Genomic DNA, 24,669 nt, shown 5'->3' with positions numbered 1-24,669 from the left:
GAGCCATGAGATCTTCTCTTGTGCTCTGTGTGGTCCTGAAGAGATCACTCCTCCTGTGACCTCAGTTTCTGCACCTGTAAAATGGGGATTTTAAGACGGAGCAGGGATTTTTCACAGAGCATCCTGATTCCTAGTAATCTGTGAACAACTTGACATTAGATTCCAAGTTGTGTATGTGTGAGCCCTTTTCTGGGATTTTCCACTAATTAAAACCACTTAGATGAGAGGTCATAAAGTGGTGACCATGGGTCTGATGCATTTTGCAGATGTGTTTTTTGGCCCACGCTTTCCTTTTAATAGGCAAATCATTTAAAATGGTGAGATTTCACATAAAAGCACAATTTCAAGCTTCTCTTGAAAAAACAGGAGCTCTGGCATCATGGGCCCCACGTTTCCCCATGGCAACAGTCAGGAGCTGAGCAGCAGTTGCTGTTTCCAAGGGGCCTATGTTCCCCACTTCACCACAGTCCCCACTCCTCCCTATTGCACCCATGACACTAAAGCCCAATGCCAGCTGTAATTTATCATTAAACTTGGGCATTTTTTTCCCTGCTAAAAGGATGGTTTTCTGTACCCACAACACTGTCAGAATTGCAAATCAGACTTGAGAAAACAAGGTGATATTTCTTATGCCAGCCCACTTCGTTCATGAAATTGTCCCTTGCATTTGAGTTTGTGATGCCTGATTTAGAGTACTTAATCATTCATTTACCAAATGTCCATCGAGGCCCTGAAGACAGAGGTGAACAAACACAGACAAGGGCCCTGTTTGTGTGGAGCTTACAGTCTGGTGGGAAGAGAGCCAATGATAAGTGAACAAACAAGAAATACTTCGGCCATTGGTAAGTGCTTGACAAGAAGGCTGGATGGTGGAGATCAGACCACAGACAATAGCGTGGTCTGTGAAGAGGAGACCTTTGAGATGAGGCCAAACAACAAGAAGGAGTGAGCTGGGCAGAGATCAAGGGGCCAGAGATCAAGGAGTGAGGGCCAGGCGGGCCAGGCAGAGGAGACAGCAGGTGCAAAGACCTGGAGGTGGGAACGGGCTTGGCCCGCTGGATCTCTGAGAGCCCACCGCTTACTGTCCACAGGCCAGCTCTCTGGTCCCTGCCTCCATGCCTCCTGGGAGACTTTTGCTCTCCGGAAGCCAGTTTTTGTCCTTGAGGCCCGCCGGGGTGGAGGGGTGGGGGTGAGGGGCAGTAGTACTTATTAATTCCTCACCAGATGTCTGGCATCCAGATGGCAGTTCTGAATCCAGTTTGCCCACAGGAAGCTCAGCTGGGGCAGGGAAGCTATTTGGGGTCACCTCGGCCCTGCTGCAATCCCTAACCAGCAAGGTAATGAAACACTCTTGACCCACTCACTGCCCAAGCCCCGTGTGGGCCAAGGATCGACTTCCCAGCTCTTGCCATTTCCCTCACATCACCTCCCTGGCTGACACATGCTGTATCTGGAATCATTCCTCCACAAAGGATTGATGTTGACATCCCGGCAAGAGCACCCAGAGAGCGAGGAGGGAACAGGAGGGAGCGAGAGAAACAGAGAGAGAAAAGAGGGGAAAGAGGGAAAGGGAGAATGCATGCCTGGGACTCAAGGCCTTTGAAAGGCAACACTTGCAGCCAGAATTTACCAGCACTTCTCCCCCTCCCCCCCATTCTATAATGTGCAGAATTAATACATTGCACTAAAGAACTGGCAGGATGTCACCCCTGAAGCAGAAGTCCTTGAATATTTACAGCAGCTTTATTCATAATAATGCCAAAATGGAAACATTCCACTTTCCACCAGCAAGAAGATGTACAAAGAAAGAGTGGTATATTTACAGGATGAAATACTATGCAGTAGTAAAAAAGAATTAACTGCTGATACATGCAACTTCATGGATGAATCCACAGGCATTATACTGAGCAGAAAATACAAAAGTACATCATTTCATTTAAGTAAAGTCCAAGAACAGGAGAAACCAATCTCTAGCAATGGAAAGCACAGCAGTGTTTTGGAGGAGGTGTGAGGATTGACCTGAAAGGGGCTAAGGGGAACTTTCTGGGGGATGGAAATATTCTATACCTTTTTTTCAAACTATAGTTGATTTACAATGTTCTGTTAGTTTCTGGTGTACAGCAAAGTGATTCAGTTATACGTATATACATATATATATTCTTTCTCAGGTTCTTTTCCATTATAGTTTATTATAAGATATTGAATATAGTTCCCTGGGCTATGCAGTAGGTCCTCTATTTTATATATGGTAGTTTGTATCTGCTAATCCCAAACTGCTAATTTATCCCCACAACCTTTCCCCTTTGATAAGTTTGTTTTCTATGTCTGTGAGTCTGTTTCTGTTTTGTAACTAAGTTCATTTGTATCATTTTTTTAGATTCCACATATAAGTGATATCATATATTTGTCTTTCTCTATCTGACTTACTTCGTATAGTATAATAATCTGTACATCCATTCATGTTGCTGCACATGGCATTATTTCATTCTTTTTTTGTGGCTGAGTAATATTCCTTTGTATGTGTATTTCTTTATTGGAAATGTTCTATGTCTTGATTGGGTTGGTGGTTGTGTGGGTACATACATTTGTTGAAATGCAAACTGTACACTTACAATGGACACATTTTATTGTACGTAAACTATAGCTCATAAAGCTAATTTTTTTTTAAAGTCATGTTTATTTTTCTCTCCAGCTATTGCTCTAAAATGTATTCAGTAGGGGACATTCTTCCCCTATAATCTGGACTAAAACTCCTGCAGACCATGACTTTCCCCATCACTCTTGAGAAGTAATTAAAATCCTCCAGTTACTTGAATATACAAACATGATCTCTATTCCGCAAGTCAATGTTCAGTTCCAGGCAAGGATCGAAATGTGGAACTTGGTTCGAAGAAGTCTTTTTCCCTCCCCTACCTGGGTGCTCCACGGGCTGGGAGCCACTGAGAGAGAGATCCTTCTCTCCCGGACTCCCCCTTAAGTTTTTCCTCTTCCTCGTGTTCTAGAGCAAGGTCTCTGACATCCAGTGTGAGAGAAGCCAGAAGGGCAGGAGGCGCCTGGGGAGCAAGTGAGTGCTTGCTGGCTCCTCTGTTCAGCTGGCTTCCCCCACTGGGGGCCTGGTACGTCTGTCGAGCATCGCAGGAGGTGGGGGAATAGAGCGTCCCCAGTCCAGGAACACTTTCCTTGTGGGATACATTTTATCTGATAGGCTGCGCCCTTCCAGTGCCTGGTTTTCCATTGGTTTGCTGTGTATGAACTTTTGGGGGGGTCCTAGATAGAAGCAGACTTCTTAGGATTTAAAGTGGCCCTGGTGACCCACCTCTGGTCCTCAAGGAACACTCGGGATTTTCCTCTTCACATCTTTGGAGTATTTGTCCAGCTAGGGTTGCCAGATAAAATACAGGGTGCCCAGTTCACTTTCAGTTTCAGATGAACAGTGAATAATTTTTTTAGTATAAGTATGTCCCAAATGTTACATGGGTTATATTTATGCTAAAAAATTCATTCATTGCTATTCATCCAGATGCTGATTGGACATTTGGAAGTAACCTGCTTAGCTTCTCCCCACCTCCTACTTCTGTACTGAAGTAATGCTAAGTGGAGGCCCGGGAACCTGCCTGTTTTATCCAGTAGGCTGCCCTTGTGACCTTGGCCAGGTTACTTAATCACTCTGTGTATTAGTTTCCTTATCTGTTAAATGGAGATAATCACGGGACCTACTTCATAAGGCTGTTGTGACAATCACAACTAAACTGAGATAACGCAGGGACAGTAGTTGGAATGATGGCCGGCACATAGTACATTCTCAGTAAATGTTGGGTCTTAGTAGTCTTATTGTGGTTGTGGTTGCTATCCTATGAAGAGAGGGAGGACTATAGCTTCCAGTTAGATTATTTTCTAGAGAAAAGGAGCCAAAATGGAAAGAAGGATGAGGCTCCTGGATGGGAGAATTGGGAGGGGACATGGTGATTATTAAAAGCATGCCCTTTGGAGGCAGTGGGGGCCCAGACGAGAGGTGATGGAGGGATGTAGATGGCAAGGCCAGGCTTGAGAGGGTTTCTTTTGGTCTAGGAATGCGAGAGACTCCAGGGATGCTAGAGAGTTAGAGGCTGCAGGAATGTGGCAAGGGCACCCATGGATCACGCAGAGATGCAGAGGGGTACGGAGTGCAAACTCTGTAGTCAGATCGCCTTGGGTTCAAATCCTGGCTCTGCCTCGGCATCCTCGGGCAGGTTACCTGACTTACCCTCTTTGCCTCAGTTGTCCCATCGCTAAAATGGAGACAATAATATCTGCCTCCAAGCGTGGCTGTGGAACGGAATGAGTTAATGCATGTAAATTACTAGGAAAAGAACCTGGCCGATTGTAAGCACTTGTTCATTAACTCTCATTATACTCGGAGCCCTTTAAATGTTTAGGGGAAGAGAGTTTAAAGATTAGAATTTCTGTTTAGATATGCAGTTCATGAGCAGCAACACTACCCTGGGACCGAATTACCTGGGTCATAGCTTTACATGCATGACTAAATCGATGTCATTTATAATCTCCTCTGAAAAATAATAGGACCTCTCATTAAATGAATTAATACATGTAAAATACCTGGAACTTAATAAGTACTCAAAACACGTTGGTGGTTTTGGTTGTCATTGTTATCATAATTATTCTCCTACATGGTGATGTGAGGCAGGATAGAAAAGGCAGCTCTGAACAGAGCTTCTTAGGGTTCGGATTTACCAGGTGGCTTTTCATGCCACTGACCGCGACCATTATAATATTCTCTTTTCTTTTCTTTTCTTTTCATGCCCTTGTAAGGATAACTCAGGTAGCAGGGTTACCGTGGCCTCACAAAATGAATTGGGAAATGCTCCTCTTTTCTCTGTTCTCTGGAAGGGTTTGTGTAAGATGGGTATTACTTAGTCCTTAAATGTTTAGTAGAATTACCATGGAGGTCAGCAGGGCTTAGAGGGCCTTTTTTGTTGTTGTTTTTTTGAGGGGAGTTCTTAAATGATTGATTCTCTTTAATAGACAATGAAATATTCAGTTTTTCTTTTTCTGATAGTTGAATAAGTTATGTTTTTCAAGAAGTTTTTCTGTTTCCTCTGAGTTATCAAATTTATTGGTATCAAGTAGATCATACTATCCATTTAGTATCCTTTCAAAGCTGTAAGATTAGCTTGGTTCATGAGGGCGGGGTGGGGGCGCCCATGATGGAATCATAGCCCTTATGAGAAGAGAGCTTGTCTCTGCATGCCTGGCACCAAGGAAGGACCACGTGGGGACATAAGGAAAAGACAGCCATCTGTAAGCCAGGAAGAGAGCTCTCCGCACAACCCAAATCTGCTGACACCTGGATCTTAGATCCTCCAGTCTCCAGAACTGTGAGAAATAAATGTCTGCTGTTTAAGCCACCCAGTCTCTGGTATTTGCTTGTAGCAACCTGAGCTGATTAAGACAGACATATATTCTTCAAACTGTCAGGTGGTGCATAAAACAGGATAGTTGTGTCTTCCAAAGCCAGCAGCAAGCTTCCAACTTTGACAGCAAATAATTGTATATGTTTAAACAATGGATGCATTATGGAGCATGATACCACACATGGGTTGAAGAATGTCGAGTTTGCACCAGAATGTGACCCAGATTCCTTGGGGGCTTTGCATGGACGTTCTTCTGCCTGGAGGCCCACAGAGTGACTGGAGCCCATGTACTGGCTCACGAGACCTAATGGTTACATTTTCATGAATTTTGCTAGCTAGTTGTTAAACATAGATACTATTTAAAATGAAATTTTATTAATTGGGGTTTAAAAATTATATCAAAACAAAGGTAATAGATAGTCAAAACTCATCACTTCCTAATTGTTTTACTATTATCTATGGTCTTGAGGTTATTTACATCTACTGTTATTTACATCTATATGTGCGGAGGAAATACTGTGGAGTGTTGTGACACAGTCCATCTCTTTCCAACACTGTGCTCAGTGATGTAACTTGGTGGCTTGAAATCAGCCATGTGGGCATATTTACACCATAGAAATCAGTAAACACTACAAATCAGGGCTTAGCTCATTGTTTGGTTGCTTGTCTAGACTTAAGAAGGTAATGGGAAAAGTTAGTAATACAGATCACACTTAAAATGTGTTGTCTATAGCTGTTATATTGTGACTAGCGCAAAAAATGAGGAACTATTCTTCTGGTATTTGAAAACCATCATTTGATTCAGTAAAGAAGCCACACCATTGGTAAGCAAGTGACGTCCTGACATGTTCCTTCATTGTGTCTGTTTTGTCTTAATTAATGTAAATTAAAACATAACCGACATTCATAGTGGAACTAAACTCAGTGGTCAATGACACGAGTGGCTTCTTAGCTGAACTGAATAATAATCAAGAACTTTTACACACACACACAAACATATACACCCACAGTTTTTTCAGAGAGCCAGTTGTTAAACATTTACCAGCACACCACTTGAGGGATATTTGGTGGGTAGAGTCTGATAAGGTCATTTGAGTTTGAGGAGAACTAGCCATGGAGAATGGTCCTATGATTGGCACTGTCAGATTTCCTGGTAAAGGTGCCATGACTATGTCTCAGTCATTTTCGTAGTCTCAACTCCCAGTCTGGTGCTCAGCACGTGGTCAGGAATAATGTTTGCTGAATGGATGATAGTGAACATGTTGTGAGCACTGTCTGAGTTGCAGAAGCACGTATTAGTTATTCAATAAATATTTTGGGTTCCTACTATGTGCCAGGCACTGTTCTTGGCTTCAGGGACACAATCCCTGCCCTCCTAGAGCTTACATTCTAGTGGAAGAGAAAACCAGTAAAGTACAAACTCTGCTTTCAGGTTAATTTTATGTCACCTTGACTAGGCTAAGAGATGCCTAGTTAGTTGGTGAAACATTATTTCTTAGTGTATCTGTGAGGATGTCTCTGGAAGAGATTGCGTTTAAATCAGTAGACTGAGACCTGCCCTCACCAATGTGTTGGGCATCATCCAATCAGCTGAGGACTTGAATAGAACAGAAGGGTGGAGGGAGGGCAAATTCCCTTCTGGTCTATCTGAGCCATCCATCTTCTCCTGCCCTCGGACATCGGTGCTTCCGGTTCTTGGGCTTTTGGACTCAGATTGGAACCTACACCAGCAGTCCCCTGCTTCTCAGGGCTTTGACCCTGGACTGAATTACACCACCAGCTCTCCTGGTTCTCCTGCTCGCAGATGGAAAATCATGAGACTTCCTGGCCTGCATAACTGTGGGAGCCAAATCCTATCACAAATCTCCTCTTACATGTATCTAGATATGTCCTATCCATTCTCTTTCTCTGGGGGACACTGACTAATACAGGTGGCAGCAATTGGTTATATGAAGAAAAATGAAGCAGGATAAGGGGATGGAGACAAGTGGTATCACGCTTCTGCCACACAAGGAGCCAGGACATGGCCTTCTACTTAAAACCTGGCTCCATCTCTAGGAAGCTGTGTGTCTTCAGAGTAGTCACTTGACCTCTCTGAGCTATGAAAACTGTCTCTAGCTGATGTTCGGGTCCATTTGTGGACTCACAGGTTCCAAGCCCTAAGAAGACCTTGTTGGCCACATTTGCTTTTTTGTGGCCTGAACCTTTGGATCCATTGGCTTCCAGGGTGGTCCCTGAAACTCCCCTGGCAGAACGTGGGCATTCCAGAAGCTTCTGTAAATGGGGTGCTGTTTATTGTGCTGCCACTTTCCTGCATCTTTGTTTGCTGTACTAGGAGTACCTGGGTTGGGTCTGCCCCTTTGTTTGCCTCTGTGGAACCCTGGAACGATGCCTTTTGGCTCCAAGCACCCATTGAGACAAAGAGGTCCTTTTCTATAACAGATGCAGCGCAGGATCTCAGCTGCCTGGGAAACCCCAGTTTGAGGTTCTAGAAACATGCCTGACACCTATCTGTTGCCTCTCTGGTCTCAGTGTTCATATCCATAAAGCAGGGGGCTTGGCGATGGTCTGACTGTCCTCCATTGAATTCCTGGATCAGGGAGGTATTAGGTTTGCCAGGGTAGGTGGGAGGGAGGGAGTGAACAGGGGGCCCAGTAGGGAGCTCCTCATCCCACTTCTCCCAGAAAAACTCCTTTTAACTAAATTTTACTCTCAAGGTTTGTCTGTTTCATATTGTGATTCAATATACAATTTTGCTTGGACAAAGGGCTGGAAGTTATAAATACTTATAAATCTGTGATTATCTAAGATCTCTCATCCCCGATATGTAGGAATCTGCCTGGTATAGGAACCAAAAAGATGTTAGGAAATCAAAACTTAGGCAATTTTTAGTCGTGGTATTTGATTCCATATTATTGCTTTTGCTTTTGATCTTTAAAATGTGTGTCCAATAGTCTGACCTCTTAAAATATTCGTTTCAAGCGGTTTTGATTTGTTTTACAATTATTCTTCCCTGACCCCAACAACTCAAAACTGTGAGAACTAATAAATGAAGTCAGCAAAGTAGCAGGCTACAAAGTCAACACACAAAAATCAGTTGCATTTCTATACAATCTAAAAAGGAAATTAAGAAAATAATTCATTTACAATAGCATCAAAAAGGATAAGATACTTAGGAATTAACCAAGGAGGTGAAAGACATGTACAATGAAAACTACAAAACATGGCTGAAAGAAATGAAAGACATAAATACAGATCTTCCTCAACTTGCAATGGGGTTATATCCCAATAAACACATTGTAAATTAAAAATATCATAAGTCAAAAATGCATTTGATACACCTAACCTACTCAACATCATAGTTTAGCCTAGCCTACCTTAAATGTGCTCACTTACATTAGCCTACAGTTGGGCAAAAATCGTCTAACACAAAGCCTATTTTATAATAAAGTGTTGAATATCTCATGTAATTTATTGAATGCTGTACTGAAAGTGAAGAGCGGAATGGTTGCCTGGGTGCAGAATGCTTATAAGTATATCGGTTGTTTACCCTCATGATGGTGTGGTTGGCTGGGAGCTGGGGCTCGCTGCCACTGCCCAGCATCAGGAGAGAGGATCAGACTGCATATTGCTAGCCTGGAAAAAGATCAAACTTCAAAATTCTACTGAATGCATATCACTTTTGCACCATCATAAAGTTTAAAAAATTGTTAAGTTGAACCATCAGAAATAGGGGACTGACTGTAAGTGGAAACATATCTTGTGTTCATGGGTTGGACAACTTAATATTGTTAAGATATCAATACTACCCAAAGTGATCTAAAGAGTCAGTGCAATCCCTATCAAAACCCCAGTGGTTTTTTGTGTGGAAATAGAAAACCCATCCTACAATTCATGTGGAATCTCAAGGGACCCCAAATAGCCAAAACAATCTTGAAAAAGAACAAAGCTGGAAGACTCAGAAGTTTTCCTGATTTCAAAACTTACTACAAAGCTGCAGTAATCAGAACAGTGTGGTACTGGCAAAAAGACAGATATAAACCAATGGAACAGAATAGAAAGCCCAGAAATAAACCCTCACGTGTATGGTCAAATGATTTTTGGAGAGGGTCCCAAGACCATTCAATGGGGAAAGGACAATCTTTTCACCAAATTGTGCTGGGAAAACTGGATATTCATACGCAAAAGAATGAAGTTAGACCTTTATCTAACATCGCATACAAAAATGAACTCAAAATGTGCTCATGATCTAAACATAAGACCTAAAACTATAAAAATCTAAGAAGAAAACAGAAGACAAAAACTTCAGGACATTGGATTTGGCAATGATTTCTTGGATATGACACCAAAGGCACAGGCAACAAAAGAAAAAATAGACAAATGGGAAAAGAGGATTTGTTTTACAAAAATTCCCACTGCAAGAGACTTTTTGTAGGTCTGTAAATTGCATGAGAGAATGTAAACACTGGTACAAAAGCTAAGGCACTTGGGAAATGGAAATTCTCCTATGTTGGGCTTGTTAAGCAGAGTCTCAGGATGTGTTTTCAAGGTTTGGAAATGGATGTAGGTGTGTCTTACAGTCTTCTCTCTCTCAGTAAGGGACAACCTCATTCTTCCATTGAGGCCAACAACTAGAATTACCCTGGGCTTCTCTCTTTGCCTTACACATCATAACAGATCCTTGGCAAAGCTATCTTAGAAATAGATCCAGAATTTGACGACTTCTCATTACCTCCACTGCTCCCATCAGACCCTAGCTGCCAGTATCTGTTGCTTGGATTATTGCCAAAGCCATCTCATTGGTCTCCCTGGACCATTGGACCTTGCCCCTTTAGATGGATTAACTAATTGTAGTGTCTGCACATAGTTTGATGCCTGTCCTGTGTAGCTGAGGATATGTTCTATTAGGATGGTGCTTGTTAGGATGGAATTCAGTTCAGTGTGCTGTGGACCCTGAATAAAGTCAACAAAACCTACTATGAGTAAGAAGTAAGAAGAATAAATGGCACCAGACAGCACCAAATCCAAGAAATAGTCTGTCCATGCAAGATCATTGCCTTGAGAGAATATAAGAAAGCAAGGTCAGGGCAGTAGGCAGTTTTATTTAAATAGTGACTATGGGAATAATAAGACACTATTTGTTATGGATCCTGTGGGACACTGATGTATCAGAAGATGTTACCATTACTGCGCTTTTGTTTCATCAGCAGGTGAATAGTTTCACAAGTTTTGACAAATGTACAAACCCATGCAACCACCACCCCAATCGAGGTCTAGAACATTTCTGTCACCCCAGTAGTTTCCTTTGTGCTTCTTTGCAGCTCCCCCCGCCCCCGCAAAACACAAACATCCTAACCCCAGCCTTGGCAACCACAGATCCGTTTTGTTTTGAATCTTTGAAATTGCATTGTCAACCTGAATGCATAGATTCTAGCATTCAGCTGATAGCAGCTGTGGGGTACTTGGTTATGAGAGCTGGCTCTGGAGGTAGACTGTCTTGTTTGCACAACCATTGCCTCGCTACTGACCTCCTGGAATCTCAGTTTCCCAATCCACCAAATGGTCATAATAATTATACGTACTTCACTGGGATTTTGTGATGAATAAACAATAGCAGGTACCTACTAGCCCAATAAATATCAGTAATTATTATTACTATTTATAGTGTGGGTACCAAGTGTTGGACGTTGTGCTAAATGCCACGTATGGATGCGGCAGTTGCTACTGGTGCTCTGTCCACATCCCTGTTGGTGGTTACCGTTCTGCACATGCCAGTAGCTTCTTGCAGAACCTGGATGCTCTGCATGAACTTGTTAATTTGGCTGCTGCACAGGGCAGGTCGAAGTGCTGGAGAGTTAACGCTCCCATGAGCAGCCCTCCACCAGTGATGAGCAAGAGCTGGCAGATAAATAGCAGCTTCCTTGCCTCCCAGGGGGACTACTCTGAGGCACGATCTCCACTGTCTTCTAGGGTCCCCATCAAGATTGAGCCCCAGCTGCCCTCCGTAGTAACCTTCTTGTTAATACACTGTCTTGGCGTCCTTCTCTGTTTCACTTCCTCACCGCCCTTCCAGAACTTACTGAGATTCCCTGTCGAGCAAACTACTTTTCCCTCTCATGCTCATCTCAGGGTCTACTTCTTAGACAATGGGGTCTTTCATTTTATCGTCAAACTATAAAATGGACAGATATAGCTTCCCCATTTTATAGTTGAGCAAAATGAGGCTCAGATAGGTGACACCACCGGCTCAAAGTCTGAGCCTTGGGCACTTACCCTCTCCACTGCCTCCCCGAGGAATGGGCCCTGATGGGCCCTGCTCCAGGACCTCTTCTCCCTCTGCCACCCAAAGCTCTGCTGACCCTCCTGGGCCTGCATCTCCCCCCTGCAGGAAGGTCGCTGCCTGTTCGTCATCCTGCTCATGGCGGTGTACTGGTGCACAGAGGCCCTGCCCCTCTCGGTGACGGCCTTGCTGCCCATCATCCTCTTCCCCTTCTTGGGCATCCTGCCCTCCAACAAGGTCTGCGCCCAGTACTTCCTGGACACCAACTTCCTCTTCCTCAGCGGTCTGATCATGGCCAGCGCCATCGAGGAGTGGAACCTGCACCGGAGAATTGCCCTCAAGGTCCTGATGCTCACTGGGGTCCAGCCGGCCAGGTAAGGCCAGGTAATGGGTCCAGCCCAGAGGTGGCGAGGCAGAGGGACCACATCTCTCGGAGCCTAAACCCACTCTTCCTGCTCTGGCCATCCAGGGCAACAAACTCATCATGTCCCACCATCCACTTGTTTATTCATTTCTCAAATATTTAGTGAGTGCCAGACACAGTGCTAGGCCCTTGGGCAGTTCTCGAAAGTATGTAAGAATCACATGGGAATCAGTTGAAATGCTGATTCCCAGACCTCACCCCCAGGGATTCCTGTCCAGTAGTTCTAGAGGGGGCCATATTAGCAGTTTGACTCACTACTTGGGGCTGAATCCCACCTTTCCTGCTCTGGGAGGTGACTTAGGCTCTCTTTGCCTGTAAAATGATGATAGAGTAGCTTGGACCTGCACAGTAAATGCTGGCTGTTATCATCCTGGTTTTCTATTTACCAGCCAAGGTGACATGGTGGGTGTGGAGTGGATGGAAAGATGGCCTTGGAGAGGCAGGGAGGTAGGGTCCATTCCTAAGGGCCTTGGGCCCCCTAGCTAGGATTCCAACTTTTATTTTAAGATGATTGAATGGCCTTTAAAATAAGGTCATTGTTGTTCTTTTAATCTTTTTTTTTTGCAATTTGTTGAATCTTAAGGATTCCTTCCCAGTAATGTTTTTAAATTCATAAAGCACAACACATAGGATTTAAAACAACAACCACAACAATTACAGCAAAATGCACTTATCCAAACAATTTTTTAAAACCACACAAATTTGTGATAGAATACTATATGTACTTCTTATTAACACAATAAATGATGAGATCTAGCAACAGCCTCATAACTGTAGTTTTGAGGCAGTTCTGAGTGTCAATGATATTCCAAGATGTCTCAACTATTATAATGTGATATGGAAGTGTCTGTGATCTTTACTGGTAACCAACAACCCTTCTAACAGAGAAAAAAATTTTTTAATTAATTAATTAATTTATTTTTGGCTGCATTGGATCTTCGTTGCTGCACGCGGGCTTTCTCTAGTTGTGGCGAGCGGGGGCTACTCTTCGTTGTGGTGTGCGGGCTTCTCACTGTGGTGGCTTCTCTTGTTGTGGAGCACAGGCTCTAGGCGCGCGGGCTTCAGTAGTTGTGGCATGCGGGCTCAGTAGTTGTGGCTCATGGGCTCTAGAGTACAGGCTCAGTAGTTGTGGCTCACGGGCTTAGTTGCTCCTCAACATGTGGGATCTTCCTGGACCAGGGCTCGAACCCGTGTCCCCTGCATTGGCAGGTGGATTCTTAACCACTGCACCACCAGGGAAGTCCTCCCCTTCTAATAATACTGAACTTTTTTGCCTATGTTTATCACTGAAGGAAATATTTAATTTCTATTAGATGTTAGTAAAATAGAGGTATATTTTCCCCTATCATGTTCATTCTGAATTATATCTATGGCCCCCCTGGTTATCAATCTCTGCTTTAAAGAATTCTAAGCTGGGGAGTGACATGACCAGATTTGCATTTTTTAAAAAATTCCTCTTGGCTGCCATGAGGGGATCAGATGAAGGTGAGAAGACGGATGCAGCCCAGGTAAGAGACTGTTCTGGGGATCCAGACGAGAGATGGTGCCACCTTGGACTAGGGTGGTGGCAGTGGAGATGGGCTGAATGGATAGGTTTGAGAGCTCTTTTTGTGGTGGGGATGGGGGTGGCGATGAGGGAGAAGGAGGTTCTGAATAACTCATGGTTTTCTAGCATCTGCTCTGGGCCAGGTATTCTGCTAGGCTCTGTAGCTGTTTCCTCATGGAGGAACTGTCAGTCCTATGGGAGAGATTCCATCTATAGAACTGATCCCAACACAGAACAGAATTTAATACCTAAGGGACACATGGTACAATATGAGCCCACATGAGAGATATAGGGTGACTTCTTGGAGGAGGTTACATTTGGCCTTGAAGAATGGATGAGGCTGCTGTCAAACATGTTTTAAAGTTACAGCAATGAAAACGGTATGACACTAGCTCAGAAATAGATTTTTAAAACACAGAATAAATAATCTGGAAGAAATTGAAATCCGTGGGAAAGGGAAGGATTGAAGAAGTGGTGGGTGTTGGAATAATTTGTGTATTCTTTAGGAAAAAATTCTACTTAGATCCGACTTTGTTCTATACAACTAAATAAATTCCAGGTGGATTAAGAGTTCAATGTAAAGAAAAGCAAATCACTAAACTTAGATTCCTGTTGGTGGGAGGGACCAAGCAATGGCAGGCAGGCAGGACATCAAGGCATGTTTGGGAGCTGGCGAGAAACTCAGCAGAGCCTGAGCAGGGGTGCCTGGGAGGAGTGGGAAGGGAAGGGGGAGAGAGGAGGCTGGGAAGGCCACTTAGGGTGAAACAGTGGAGAGTCTTGGTGCCAAACCAAGACACCTTTATTCTGCAACGGGAGCTATCCAGGATTTGTGGGCAAAGGAGAGAAAATGTCAGGGTTGGTGTGTCTTTAGAACTAATTTACCTTGGGCACCTGAGGTCAGTTCACTTACATACACTGAGTCAGTTTCCTTAGATCTAGAATAAGCGTGGTGAATGGATTTGGTTCCCACTTGGTCACTAGCTTGTCCTCTCTGGGCCTTAACTTTCCATGTGTAAACAAGTGGGATACAAAGCAGAGGCCCCAGTTCTAGATCGGCCTCTGACTCCCTCTGTTCCCAGGCTCATCCTAGGGATGATGGTGACCACGTCCTTTCTGTCCATGTGGCTGAGCAACACGGCCTCCACTGCCATGATGCTGCCCATCGCCAGCGCCATCCTGAAGAGTCTCTTTGGCCAGGAGGTTCGTAAAGACCTCAGCTGGGAGAGTGAAGAGAAAGCAGGTGAGTCTGTGGGAAGGGACTGGGAGGACCTCCACCGAGGTGGAAGAGTGGGAGTGGGGACATCCAGAGGGTGTTGGGGAAGGCCAAGGGAATGCACTTATTGAGCACCTACTACGTGCCAAGTTTAATAACAGTAACTGAGAATTCACTAAGTCAAACCATGGTACCTTTTTTAAAAATTTACATTTATTGAGCATTTACTGTGTACTAAGCAATGAGTTAAACACTTTACATACATTAACTCCTTGGCCTCTCAAAACAGCCTCATGAAGTAGGTACTATGCAACTTGAAACAATGATGAGATTTATTTCAATGAGATTGGCAAAAATAAGAAAGCTGGATAGTGCCCATTGTTGGCAGGAATGGGAGCCATTGGAACTCTGTGCGCTGCTAGACAGTGTGGACAGTCAGCCTTTCTTAAGGGCATTCTACAAATATTTGATCAAATTAAGAGTGCGTATACCCTGGAACCCAGAAGTTTGGCCCTGAATGCAAGTGCTAAAGGCATTTTGACACGGGTTCATGAGGAGACACATGTGCCCATGTTTAGTGCAGCATTCCCTGTGGTATGCCGGTTAGGGTTCAGGTTCGGGTTAGGTTTTGGGTTGTGGTATGGCCACCATCGCCAGTAAAGGAGGAGATTGAGTGTGGTGGGTGCACGTCACCGAGCACTATGCTGCTTTTAGGAGCAAAGAATTAGAGGGACATATAGTTATAGAAATAAATCTCATAAAACCTAGTTGTGATTGGAAAAGCCAGAAGGAGATATAGAACACAATATCGTTATGTAAATTAAAAATACTCTCAAAAGACAAAACGTTTGCAAGAACATAAACAAAGGAAAAGCTACACATTAAACACATCCCAGTGGTTGCTCTGGGAAGGATGGGATTGGGAAATGGGGATAAAAGGGACCAAATTAATAAATAAAACAAAAAGAGTGGCCTTGTGCAACAGATAGTGAGAATGTGCCGTGAAATGAGGGATTGGATTCACTTAAATCTCTGAAACTGTGTTCTAAAGAAAACAAAACACAAGTAGCTGCCATGTTTTTAAGTGACTAAATGAGAGCTCAGAGAGGGGAACTGACTTCTCCAAGTCACACAACGAGCAAATGGTAGAGCCCAACTTTGCACCCAGGCAGTCTGGCTGCGGAGCCCACTCTCTTCCCCATGAAATCAGCTGCATCAGTGAGAATTCTTTTGGCTGCAGGTAAAAGGATGCCTGTCTGCCAGTGACTTAAAGAACAAGGGTTTATTTTCCTCAAATGTCAAAAAGTCAGAGAAGGGCAGTTCCAGGGTCATTTCAGAGGCACAAGGATGTCAGGGCTGTTCACTGGTATCTCTGTGATTCCCTTGGTCTTTCCCTCGTGGTTGCAAAATGGCTGCCGCATCCTGAGTCTTGGGGCTCCAAGAGAATACCTCATAGTCACCTTGGGGTGGCAGCAAGCAGTTAACTCTGCTTTCTCATTTCAACCCAGCTGCCCCCACTTTACCTACTTTATACCCTGAGCTTCCAAGTAACCATCACCGATGTTTACTGAGTACTTACTTTCATGTAAGGTCTCATCTAAGGGCCTTACATCTGAATGACGTGGAGCTAGCTTTGACCTCATTTAGAGCAATGGAAATGGAGGAAGAAATTTAAAAAGTGGTTAAAGTAGTCCCCAAGGTCACATAATTCCAAAACAGCAGCTCTGGTATTTTGAATCCAGGTTGGTTGACTTTAGCGCCTGTACTCTTAACCTCTGTTGTTCTGCCTCCCATAGAAGATGTTTTTCCTAAGAGTTTAGTGGCAAAAAAAAAAAAGAAAAAAAGATATGAAAGCCAGTTCCCTCATTATATGAAAGAAGATGAAAAACCTGAGACTCGAGAAGGGGAAGGGACTTGCCCAAGGTCACACACAGCGTCATGCGAAATCCAGAGTCTTTCCCCTTATGCTGCAGGATGTCAGGAGGCAGGAGACCCTGGGAGGCTGGGGCAGACCTCTGCTTTCATAGGCGGCGGGATCAGAGATCGGGGATTAGTTAATGATCAGCCCCAAGACCTAAAACGGGTAATTCCAGTGCAAAGAGAGATGTTCTCTTTCATCCAGTTTCTGTGCTCTGTCCTGGTGGCAGGAGGTAAGGACAGGAGTGGAGGGAGTGGAGACTCTGTTTATGGGCCAGGATAGGGGCGAGGAGGCTCCTGGAGGCTTTCCTGGAGGCTTTAAGTCCCTGAGGGACACCCGGAGCAACAACTATAGGGATGATGTGAGCTACCATTTCCTGAAGACCCACCCTATGCCAGACACTGGGCTAAATTTTTCATACCCATTAGCTGATTTAATCTTCATAACAGTACTATGAAGTAGATGACACCCATATTACAGACGAAGAGACTGAGGGTCAGAGAGGCAAAATGCTTTGCCCAAAGCAACATGGTGAGTTAGTTGCTGAGCTTTGTCTGAATCTGGAATCTGTGCTTACAAGCCAGAACAAGATAGAGCCTGGGGCAGGACGGGGCTCGCTGGACAACACCCTAGGGATCCTCAGCCTGGGAGGGCAGCCCTGCTGCTTCTCTTCAGTTCTTTTACACACTCTGCTCCTTGCACTGCCTGGGGGACCAGGGCCACATGGGTGGTGGCTTCTCCTTCTACATGCATGTTCTCATTAGATCCTCCACTTCAGCCCTTCAAGGGTGGCCCTGGCATCATGCCTATTTTACAGAGGAGGAAACTGATGCACAGAGTGGTGAAGTATTTGCCCAAAGTCCCTCAGCCAGTAAGGGGCCCCAACATTTGGCTTTTGAATCTAAACTCTTCCACTCTCCCCCCTCCTTTTTTCTGCCCAGAGAAGGCTAGGCTGCCACCCATGCCTTTCCTTTAGGAATGCCCAAGACGCTCTCATTCCAGAAGCAGTCTTGTCAGCTGAGTTAAGCATTGTCCTCCTCTTCCCTCTTCATCCATGAGGCTGTGAGAGGGGGCCTCTTCCTGAGGCTCTTCTCTCATCTATAAAATGAGGACAAAACCACCCATTTCGTACATATCGTTGTCAGGCTTACATGAGAAATGAGAGCCTGGCACATAGACACGGTTAATACGTGGCAGTGATACTATTGCTATTATATAAAAACCAGTATAAGAGTTCCAGGAATTGGAAAGAGTGGGTAATAAGACCCTACACCTTGATTCAGGTTGAAGTTTCCTGTGACTGCTAGTTGAGAAGGATTTATTACCCGTCTCCTCCGTGGACTCCAGGTTCCATGGGAGCTTGTGTCGGTCTTTCTCATTGCTGTGAACCATAGTATTGTTCACCTAGAACACTGTTTGGCACGTAGTAGATAATCAATAAGTGTGTGAAATAAATAAATAAATAAACAAACCAGTTACTGAACTGTTCTATGCCTGTTTCCCCATATATAAAATGGGGATATTAATCCTTACCACCCAGGTAGTTGTGGGCACTAAGTAAATTAATGGATGTAAAACTGCCTATCCTGGGGACCTTTGACTTCCCCTGGGGTGCTATTTACCTAATCTGATACAAGAACTCTTTCCTGAGAGCCTTCTGTGTGCCAAACTTCAAGAACATTTCAGTCATACCAGGGAGGTTCAATTAGAGTTAGCTGTTCCAGGTCAGAGCCAGGTGGCTGCCTTTGGAGGTGGGGTGAGATTCAAGGGGTGGGGAATCAGTAGTCCTGGGAACAAGGCGACTCTGCCATTTACCCAGTGGGTCGTCTTTATCCCACGCTTCCCCCGTGTCTCTGGGCCTCAGTTTCCCGAGGTGTAAAGAGGAAGGTAATAACCCCTGCCCAGCTCTCCCAGTCTGTTCCGAGGCTGCCGTAAGATTACAAATGTGAAAGTTCTCAGCTCCCCCACCCGATATAAACTCAGGGACTGTTCTTATTTGAATAAGATCTTACGTAAACACCGAGCTCCTAACCAGCCTGCGATTTCTGGACCCAGGGAAGTCAGAACCTTTGGAGACTTTGGCCTGTTTTCGTGTGGTCACTTGGGTCAGTGTGGTCACAGGAGGTACAGGGATGACCCGGGATAAACGGTTAAGAGTAGCTGAGCTGCTAGGGGCTGAGTAGCACCTTGGTTTTCCAAGTTTTTTTCAACTTCATCTTCATTGGTTTTATCATCATCATTAGAAAAAAATAATGCTTGGTATCAAATTTTTTCACATTACTAATTTGCATAAAGAAAAAGCGAAACTCCCTCCTTCCTAATTTTAATTGCTACAGATAATTACTGTTCATAGCCATGTGTGTATGAATAGCTTCCTCTGCCTCGTCTATAGCACGTACAGTTTTGTATCAGGGCTCTCCAACTCCGATGCTGGCAGCAACCAGCTTCCATGGCTGAGGACTGTGGCAAACTGGGGAGCACTCACCCCCTCTAAGGTCATGGGCAGCCACTGGAGGCTTCAGTTCCCCATCTCTAACTTCAGGGGAGCCTTCTCAACCCTGCCTGCCCAAAAGAATGACCTACAGAGCTTTTAAAAATACTGAGTCCCCAGAGCCTCTAAACCAGAACCTCCAGGGTGGGACCTGGGCATTCTCAGCAAATTCTAATGTTCATCCGGGGCTGAGGAAGGTGGCCTATTGTTATACCCGAGATGCTGGTGAGCTCTGCGGACATCTGATGCTGCGTGACAGCCATTCCCAACCCGGGTGAGAAGGGTACAGAGAGAGCTAGAGATGGGTGGGGGGTAGGGAGTCACTGGGTTAGGGTTCTTCCTGTCTGGCCATCCCCTGGGGAGCGACTTTGCCCACCAGCATCAGTGTCCTATTAACAGTCCTTCACTTCCTGCTTCAGTGCCCCGGCCTCCGGCCCCGTGTGTTGCATGTGGACATGTGTTCCCATCACGGGAGCCCTGAAGCCCTTGTCCCCACGGCCCAGGGTGAGCTGATCTGAATTTAGCCTTCCGACCCCTGCTGGTGGGTCAGCCTCAGGCACAGTAAAAATGGCCCAGTCAGCCACCATGGAATGCTGCTCCCTCGTGGGACCAGCAGGAAAAGAACAGCCCAGAGTGGAGCAGGGGAGGGACTTCCCCAAGCCCCCTGGTGAGACAGAGAAAGAACTGAGACTGGAGTCTAGACCCTTCCACCCAGTCCACGTGGCCAAAGCCCCCCAGGAATACATCTGTAGTTAAACAGGCTGAGTTTGTTATCGTCGCTGCAGTGAGGGAGAACACACACCACGGGCGACTACAGTCAACTCAGAGGGTGCTAGAAAGCACCTCTCATAGGATTTGGGCTTTGGTTGGGTCATTTTGGATGGGGATGGGGGCTAAGAAAGTAGGGTTTGCTCTAGATTGGGTACTGTCAGAGACTGGTGACGATTCTGTGATTAGGCAAGAAGTAACCATTTATTTAGCAAGAGAATTGGAAGCTTGATATTTTGTGGGTGGCAAGTGGCTTTGCACTTAAACGAGATTATGAGGTGTCCTTGCTCTGGCTCATTTTATCAGTCTCGGAGTGACTTTGTCTGAAGTCGGTGATGTGTGAGATTGTTTAGGTCCAACAAGAGAACGATGTGTCTGTCGTATCTGGGTCAGACAAGTTCCAGACTTCAGGGACCACTCTTTTATTCTTTCTTGGTAGTAACCCACATTTTCTAAATCCCCACTAGTGCTCAGATTCCTGTTAAATTTTTAAAATCAGGGGCTGGCAAACTTGGGCCCACTAAATCTAGCCTGCTGCCTGTTTTTCATGCAGCCTGTGAGCTAAGCATAGTTTTAATGTTTTTAAATGGTTGGATAAATCAAAAGAAGAAGAAGATTTTGTGACATGTGAAGATTATATGAAATTCGGTTTCAGTATCCAAAAATAAATGTTTAGTCACACTAGTCATTTCTGTATTGTCTACGGCTGCTTTCATGATATCATGGCAGATTTGAGTGGTTACAACAGAGATCATATGGCTTTTCATATTTACTACTGGCCTTTTACAGAATAAGTTTGCTAATCCCTGCTTTAAATGACGTTTTAGTTGTTCAGGTTGCTATGACAAAAATACCAGAGACTGGTATTTATTTCTCCCAGTTCTAGAGTCTGCAAAGTACAAGATCAAGGCATCAGCAGATCCGGTGTCTGTTGAGGGCCTTTTTCTGGTTTGTAGACAGCCATCTTCTCACTGTGTCCTCACATGGGGAAAAGGCAAGGGAGCTCTGTGGGGTCTCTTTTATAAGGGCACTAATCCCATTCATGAGGGCTCCTCCCTTATGACCTAATCACCTCCCCAAAACTCCACCTGTTAATACCATCACATTAGGGATTAGGTTTCAACATATGAATTTTGGGGGTGATGAAAACATTCTGTCTGTAGCAAATAAGTCAACTCTTTAATCCTCTTGATAACCCTAGGGGAATTATTACTTCCATTTTATGAATTAAAGATGTTCAAGGAGATCAAGGGATTTATCTAAGCCAGAGTTTCTTAACTTTGGCACTATTTGACATTTTAGGTAGGATAATTCTTTCTTGTGGGGGCTGACTTACGTCCTGTAAGATGTTTAGCAGCATCCCTGACCTCTGACCACTAGATACCAGTAGCACCCCAACTCCCCCCATCCCAGTTGCAACAACCAAAAATGTCTCTAGACATTGTCCAATATTCCCTGGAGGCAGAATCGACCCCAGGTGGGAACCACACTGACCTAAGGTCGCAGAGCAAGTGATGGAGCTAGGACTTGAACCCTGAACCCATGTGTTCAGCTACCAGTCACACTTCCAATGCCCTGGGATGGATTCTTTTGCTCTTGGTGATGGTTTCAGCTGCCGAAACTTTTAATCCGTTCAGTTGTCTCCACGACACTCCAAGGCTCCTGCGGGGAGACTGGCCTATCAAGCAAGGGCTTCTTTAAAAATGAAGTCAGATCCTGTCCTGACTCTCCTCTGCTCAAACACTCCCCTGGCTCCACTCCCATCTGGCTCAGAGGAGAAGCTAAAGTCCTTACTGTGAGCCCCAAGACCTCTGTGTGATCCACACCACTTCCTGCCGCCTCACTCCTGCCACTTCTCCCACCTCTCCTCCTCCTTCATGCCCCTCCAGCCCCACTGATCTCCTTCCTGCTTCCCAACACACCAGACGCACTCTCACTTCAGGCCTTTGCACTTGCTGTTCCTGTTGCCCCCACCCCTCTTCCCACAACTCTTCAGATGATTGGCTCCTTTTTATGCTGAGGTCTCAGCTCAAGTGCCATCAGCTCATATGTCTGCTCTGTTGACCTGATCACAGTAGTCTCCCTGCTCCTCCTCCCCACGCTGCAGTCACTTTCCATCACATGGCCCAGTTTCATTTCCTCTGTCACTTTCATCACAACTGGAAGTTTTATTTGGTTATTGTCTGTCTCCCTTTCTAGAATATAACTTTCATGGGAGCAAGGACACTGTCCTGTATTATTCACTGTGTACCCCAAGCTCATAGTCAATAGTACACAGTAGGTGCTCAATAAATGCTTTTTGAATGTATGGCAGACTGGGGTCACCCATCCCATTGCTGACCCATTACCACTCAGAGCTAGTCTTTCCCAAACATCCCTTTGACAATGACAGCTCAGGTTAGCCTAGGCTTGAGTTATGGGTTGTCAAGCAGCCTTGCAGTGAACTCCCTGCCCACGGGCCTGAAGACCTCTCCAAAAAGGGATGGGTGGGACAGGAGCTTGGAATTTTGAGTATCTTTTTTTTTTTTTTTTTTGGATCCAATGACTAGTATAGGTCAGGACCTGAGGAAGCACTCTGATTGACTGCACAAGAATGGGACACTCCTGTCCCATTTACTACATCACACTAAAGACATCGTGTTCTTTCCTCCTAGCTGCTGTGCGGAAAAACGGCCTGCATACTGTGCCCACGGAGATGCAATTTATTGCCGGCACAGAAGAGTGAGTTCCTGGTGAAATTCACAGAGGAGCCAGTGCTTGATCCAAGGAGATGATGAACAAGAATTCAATGCTCCAAGCAGTCCTCCGCCTACCCCCCAGTTTTTCTCCAAATGACCTAATGCCCAAGTTTCCACCATTTATAGCTTTGGCTCCAGGCTCCTTGAAAAAAGCAAATGTGGGAAGGGCAGGGGAGCACATTAAATCCCTAAAGGTCTGCTGAGGTGCAGGGTCTAGAAGGAGGGACCAGAAGAACAGGAGGCACAAGCCACACGACAGTCGTGGAGGAGAGGGTGTACCAGGCTGAGCGGCTCCAAAGACAAAAGTATCCTGAGACACCCTTCGCACTTGTGTGACTTGAGAAGTATCTTGACACTGACAGCACATTTAGTCTTTGGTGTCTTTTGTATATGGCAGTGTGGATAAGATCTGGGTGCTTAGAACCATGCAGACCTGGCTTTGAAGCCTGGCTTTGCCGCTTACCGGCTCTGTGATTTGGACAAGTCACTTAACCTCTCTGAACCTCAGTTAGTTTCACTTACCAACTGGACATGATATCAGAACCCACCTTATAGGGCTGTTTTGATATTAAATGAGAACATGTAGCTAAAGCAGGTTTCTGGGCCTTCCATGTACGGATAGTAATGCTTGTTATTAATGGCATTGTTATCTCGATTTAATGGTGATGAAACAAACAGCAGGAAGTAAAGTGACTTGCTCAACGCATTGCTGGGCATCGGTCAGGTCTATTTCATTCATTCAGCAAATATTTATAGAGAGCTTACGATGAGCCAGGTACTGTCAGGGATACAGCAACAAACAGAAAAAAAACCCTGCCCTTGCGGAGAAACAAATACACAGTAAAATCCATAGTGTGTCAGAAGGTTGGTGAGTGCTATGCAGGAGAACAAAGCAGGAAAGCAGGCTAGGGATGGGGTTGGGGTAAAGGGCACTTTTTAAATGTGTGGTCAGGGAAGGCCTCACTAAGGAAGTCATTCTTGAGCAAACGGCGGTGGGAGGTGAAGGATCTGTGGGAACAGGGTTCTCAGCAGAAGGACCAGCAGGTGCAAAAGTCCTGAGAGTTCAAAGCAGCCAGGAAACCAGTGTGGCTGGACCTGGGGGTCAGAGAGATTGCTTGTGTGGCAGGAAGATAATGGTAGAGGGACAGAGCATGTGGGACCTCATCGGCCATTGAGGTAGCTTTGACTTTGAATGAGATGGGAGCTGGTGGAGGGTTCTAGCAGAGGAGGGACCTGATTTTACCTGAGTTTATCTTATCCCATGGCCTGCGCTCCTTCCTGGCACCTTGTTTGGGGGCTTTGAGTCCAGCTTTGAGATATGGGTTCTATAGTTGGCCCAGCTACTCACTACTATGCAACCTGGGAACCACCTCCCCATGCAGAGCTTGTACTGAGTCTTTTGGAAAAGAGCTGATCCCCACTCTCTGGAACTCCGTGTCCACTGGATGCAGTCCCCAGCCCCACTCCGGGCCTCTGTTTCCCATCCAAACGAGGGAGGGAGTGAACGAGACGAGCGTGAGGGCCCTTTCCCTCTCTCATTCTCCTGTGAGGCTCAGTCTGGTTGGGGCCCCAGGTCTGAGGGAGGCCACAGATTCCTGACCAGGCCTCTCACCCTGAAAAGTCAGGCCAAGGCATCCGTCTCCAGCTGCTTCCAGCCGTTGTCTTCCTTTCAGACCCAGATCACATCCCCACTGCCCTCTGGAGAAGGGGCCCCTCATGTTAGTAATTAAGGCCTGAAGATATTTGAACTATCTCATTCTTTAAAAGAAATTGATTTGTTACGCAGGGACAATTCTTAGTTTTATTCGCTTATAAACATTTTATAATTGCACAAGTAAAAAGAAAAAAAACTCTTAAACAAAAAGAAAAATGTGCTCAGT

General features: G+C 45.1%; 1 protein-coding gene across 6 annotated transcripts in view; it reads left to right on the top strand.

The window, feature by feature from the left end:
* The window catches only part of SLC13A3 (solute carrier family 13 member 3), a 93,613-nt gene that overhangs the window by 35,464 nt on the left and 33,480 nt on the right, over window positions 1-24,669 (top strand). For 5 of the 6 annotated variants that reach the window (XM_073793059.1, XM_073793058.1, XM_019943917.2 and 2 more), the window contains exons 3-5: window positions 11,800-12,065; window positions 14,741-14,901; window positions 22,706-22,772. In XM_073793059.1, the coding sequence (XP_073649160.1) occupies window positions 11,830-12,065; window positions 14,741-14,901; window positions 22,706-22,772 (464 nt within the window). In that variant the 5' untranslated portion in view covers window positions 11,800-11,829. Of the gene's footprint in view, window positions 1-11,799; window positions 12,066-14,740; window positions 14,902-22,705; window positions 22,773-24,669 lie in introns of those variants that run through there. The other variant, XM_019943923.3, reaches the window with a different exon arrangement.

Source organism: Tursiops truncatus, chromosome 15 (assembly GCF_011762595.2).
Source record: "Tursiops truncatus isolate mTurTru1 chromosome 15, mTurTru1.mat.Y, whole genome shotgun sequence".
Taxonomy (NCBI): domain Eukaryota; kingdom Metazoa; phylum Chordata; class Mammalia; order Artiodactyla; family Delphinidae; genus Tursiops; species Tursiops truncatus.
Note: the sequence above shows the minus strand (reverse complement) of the source record. Positions and strands in the feature narration are given on the sequence as shown.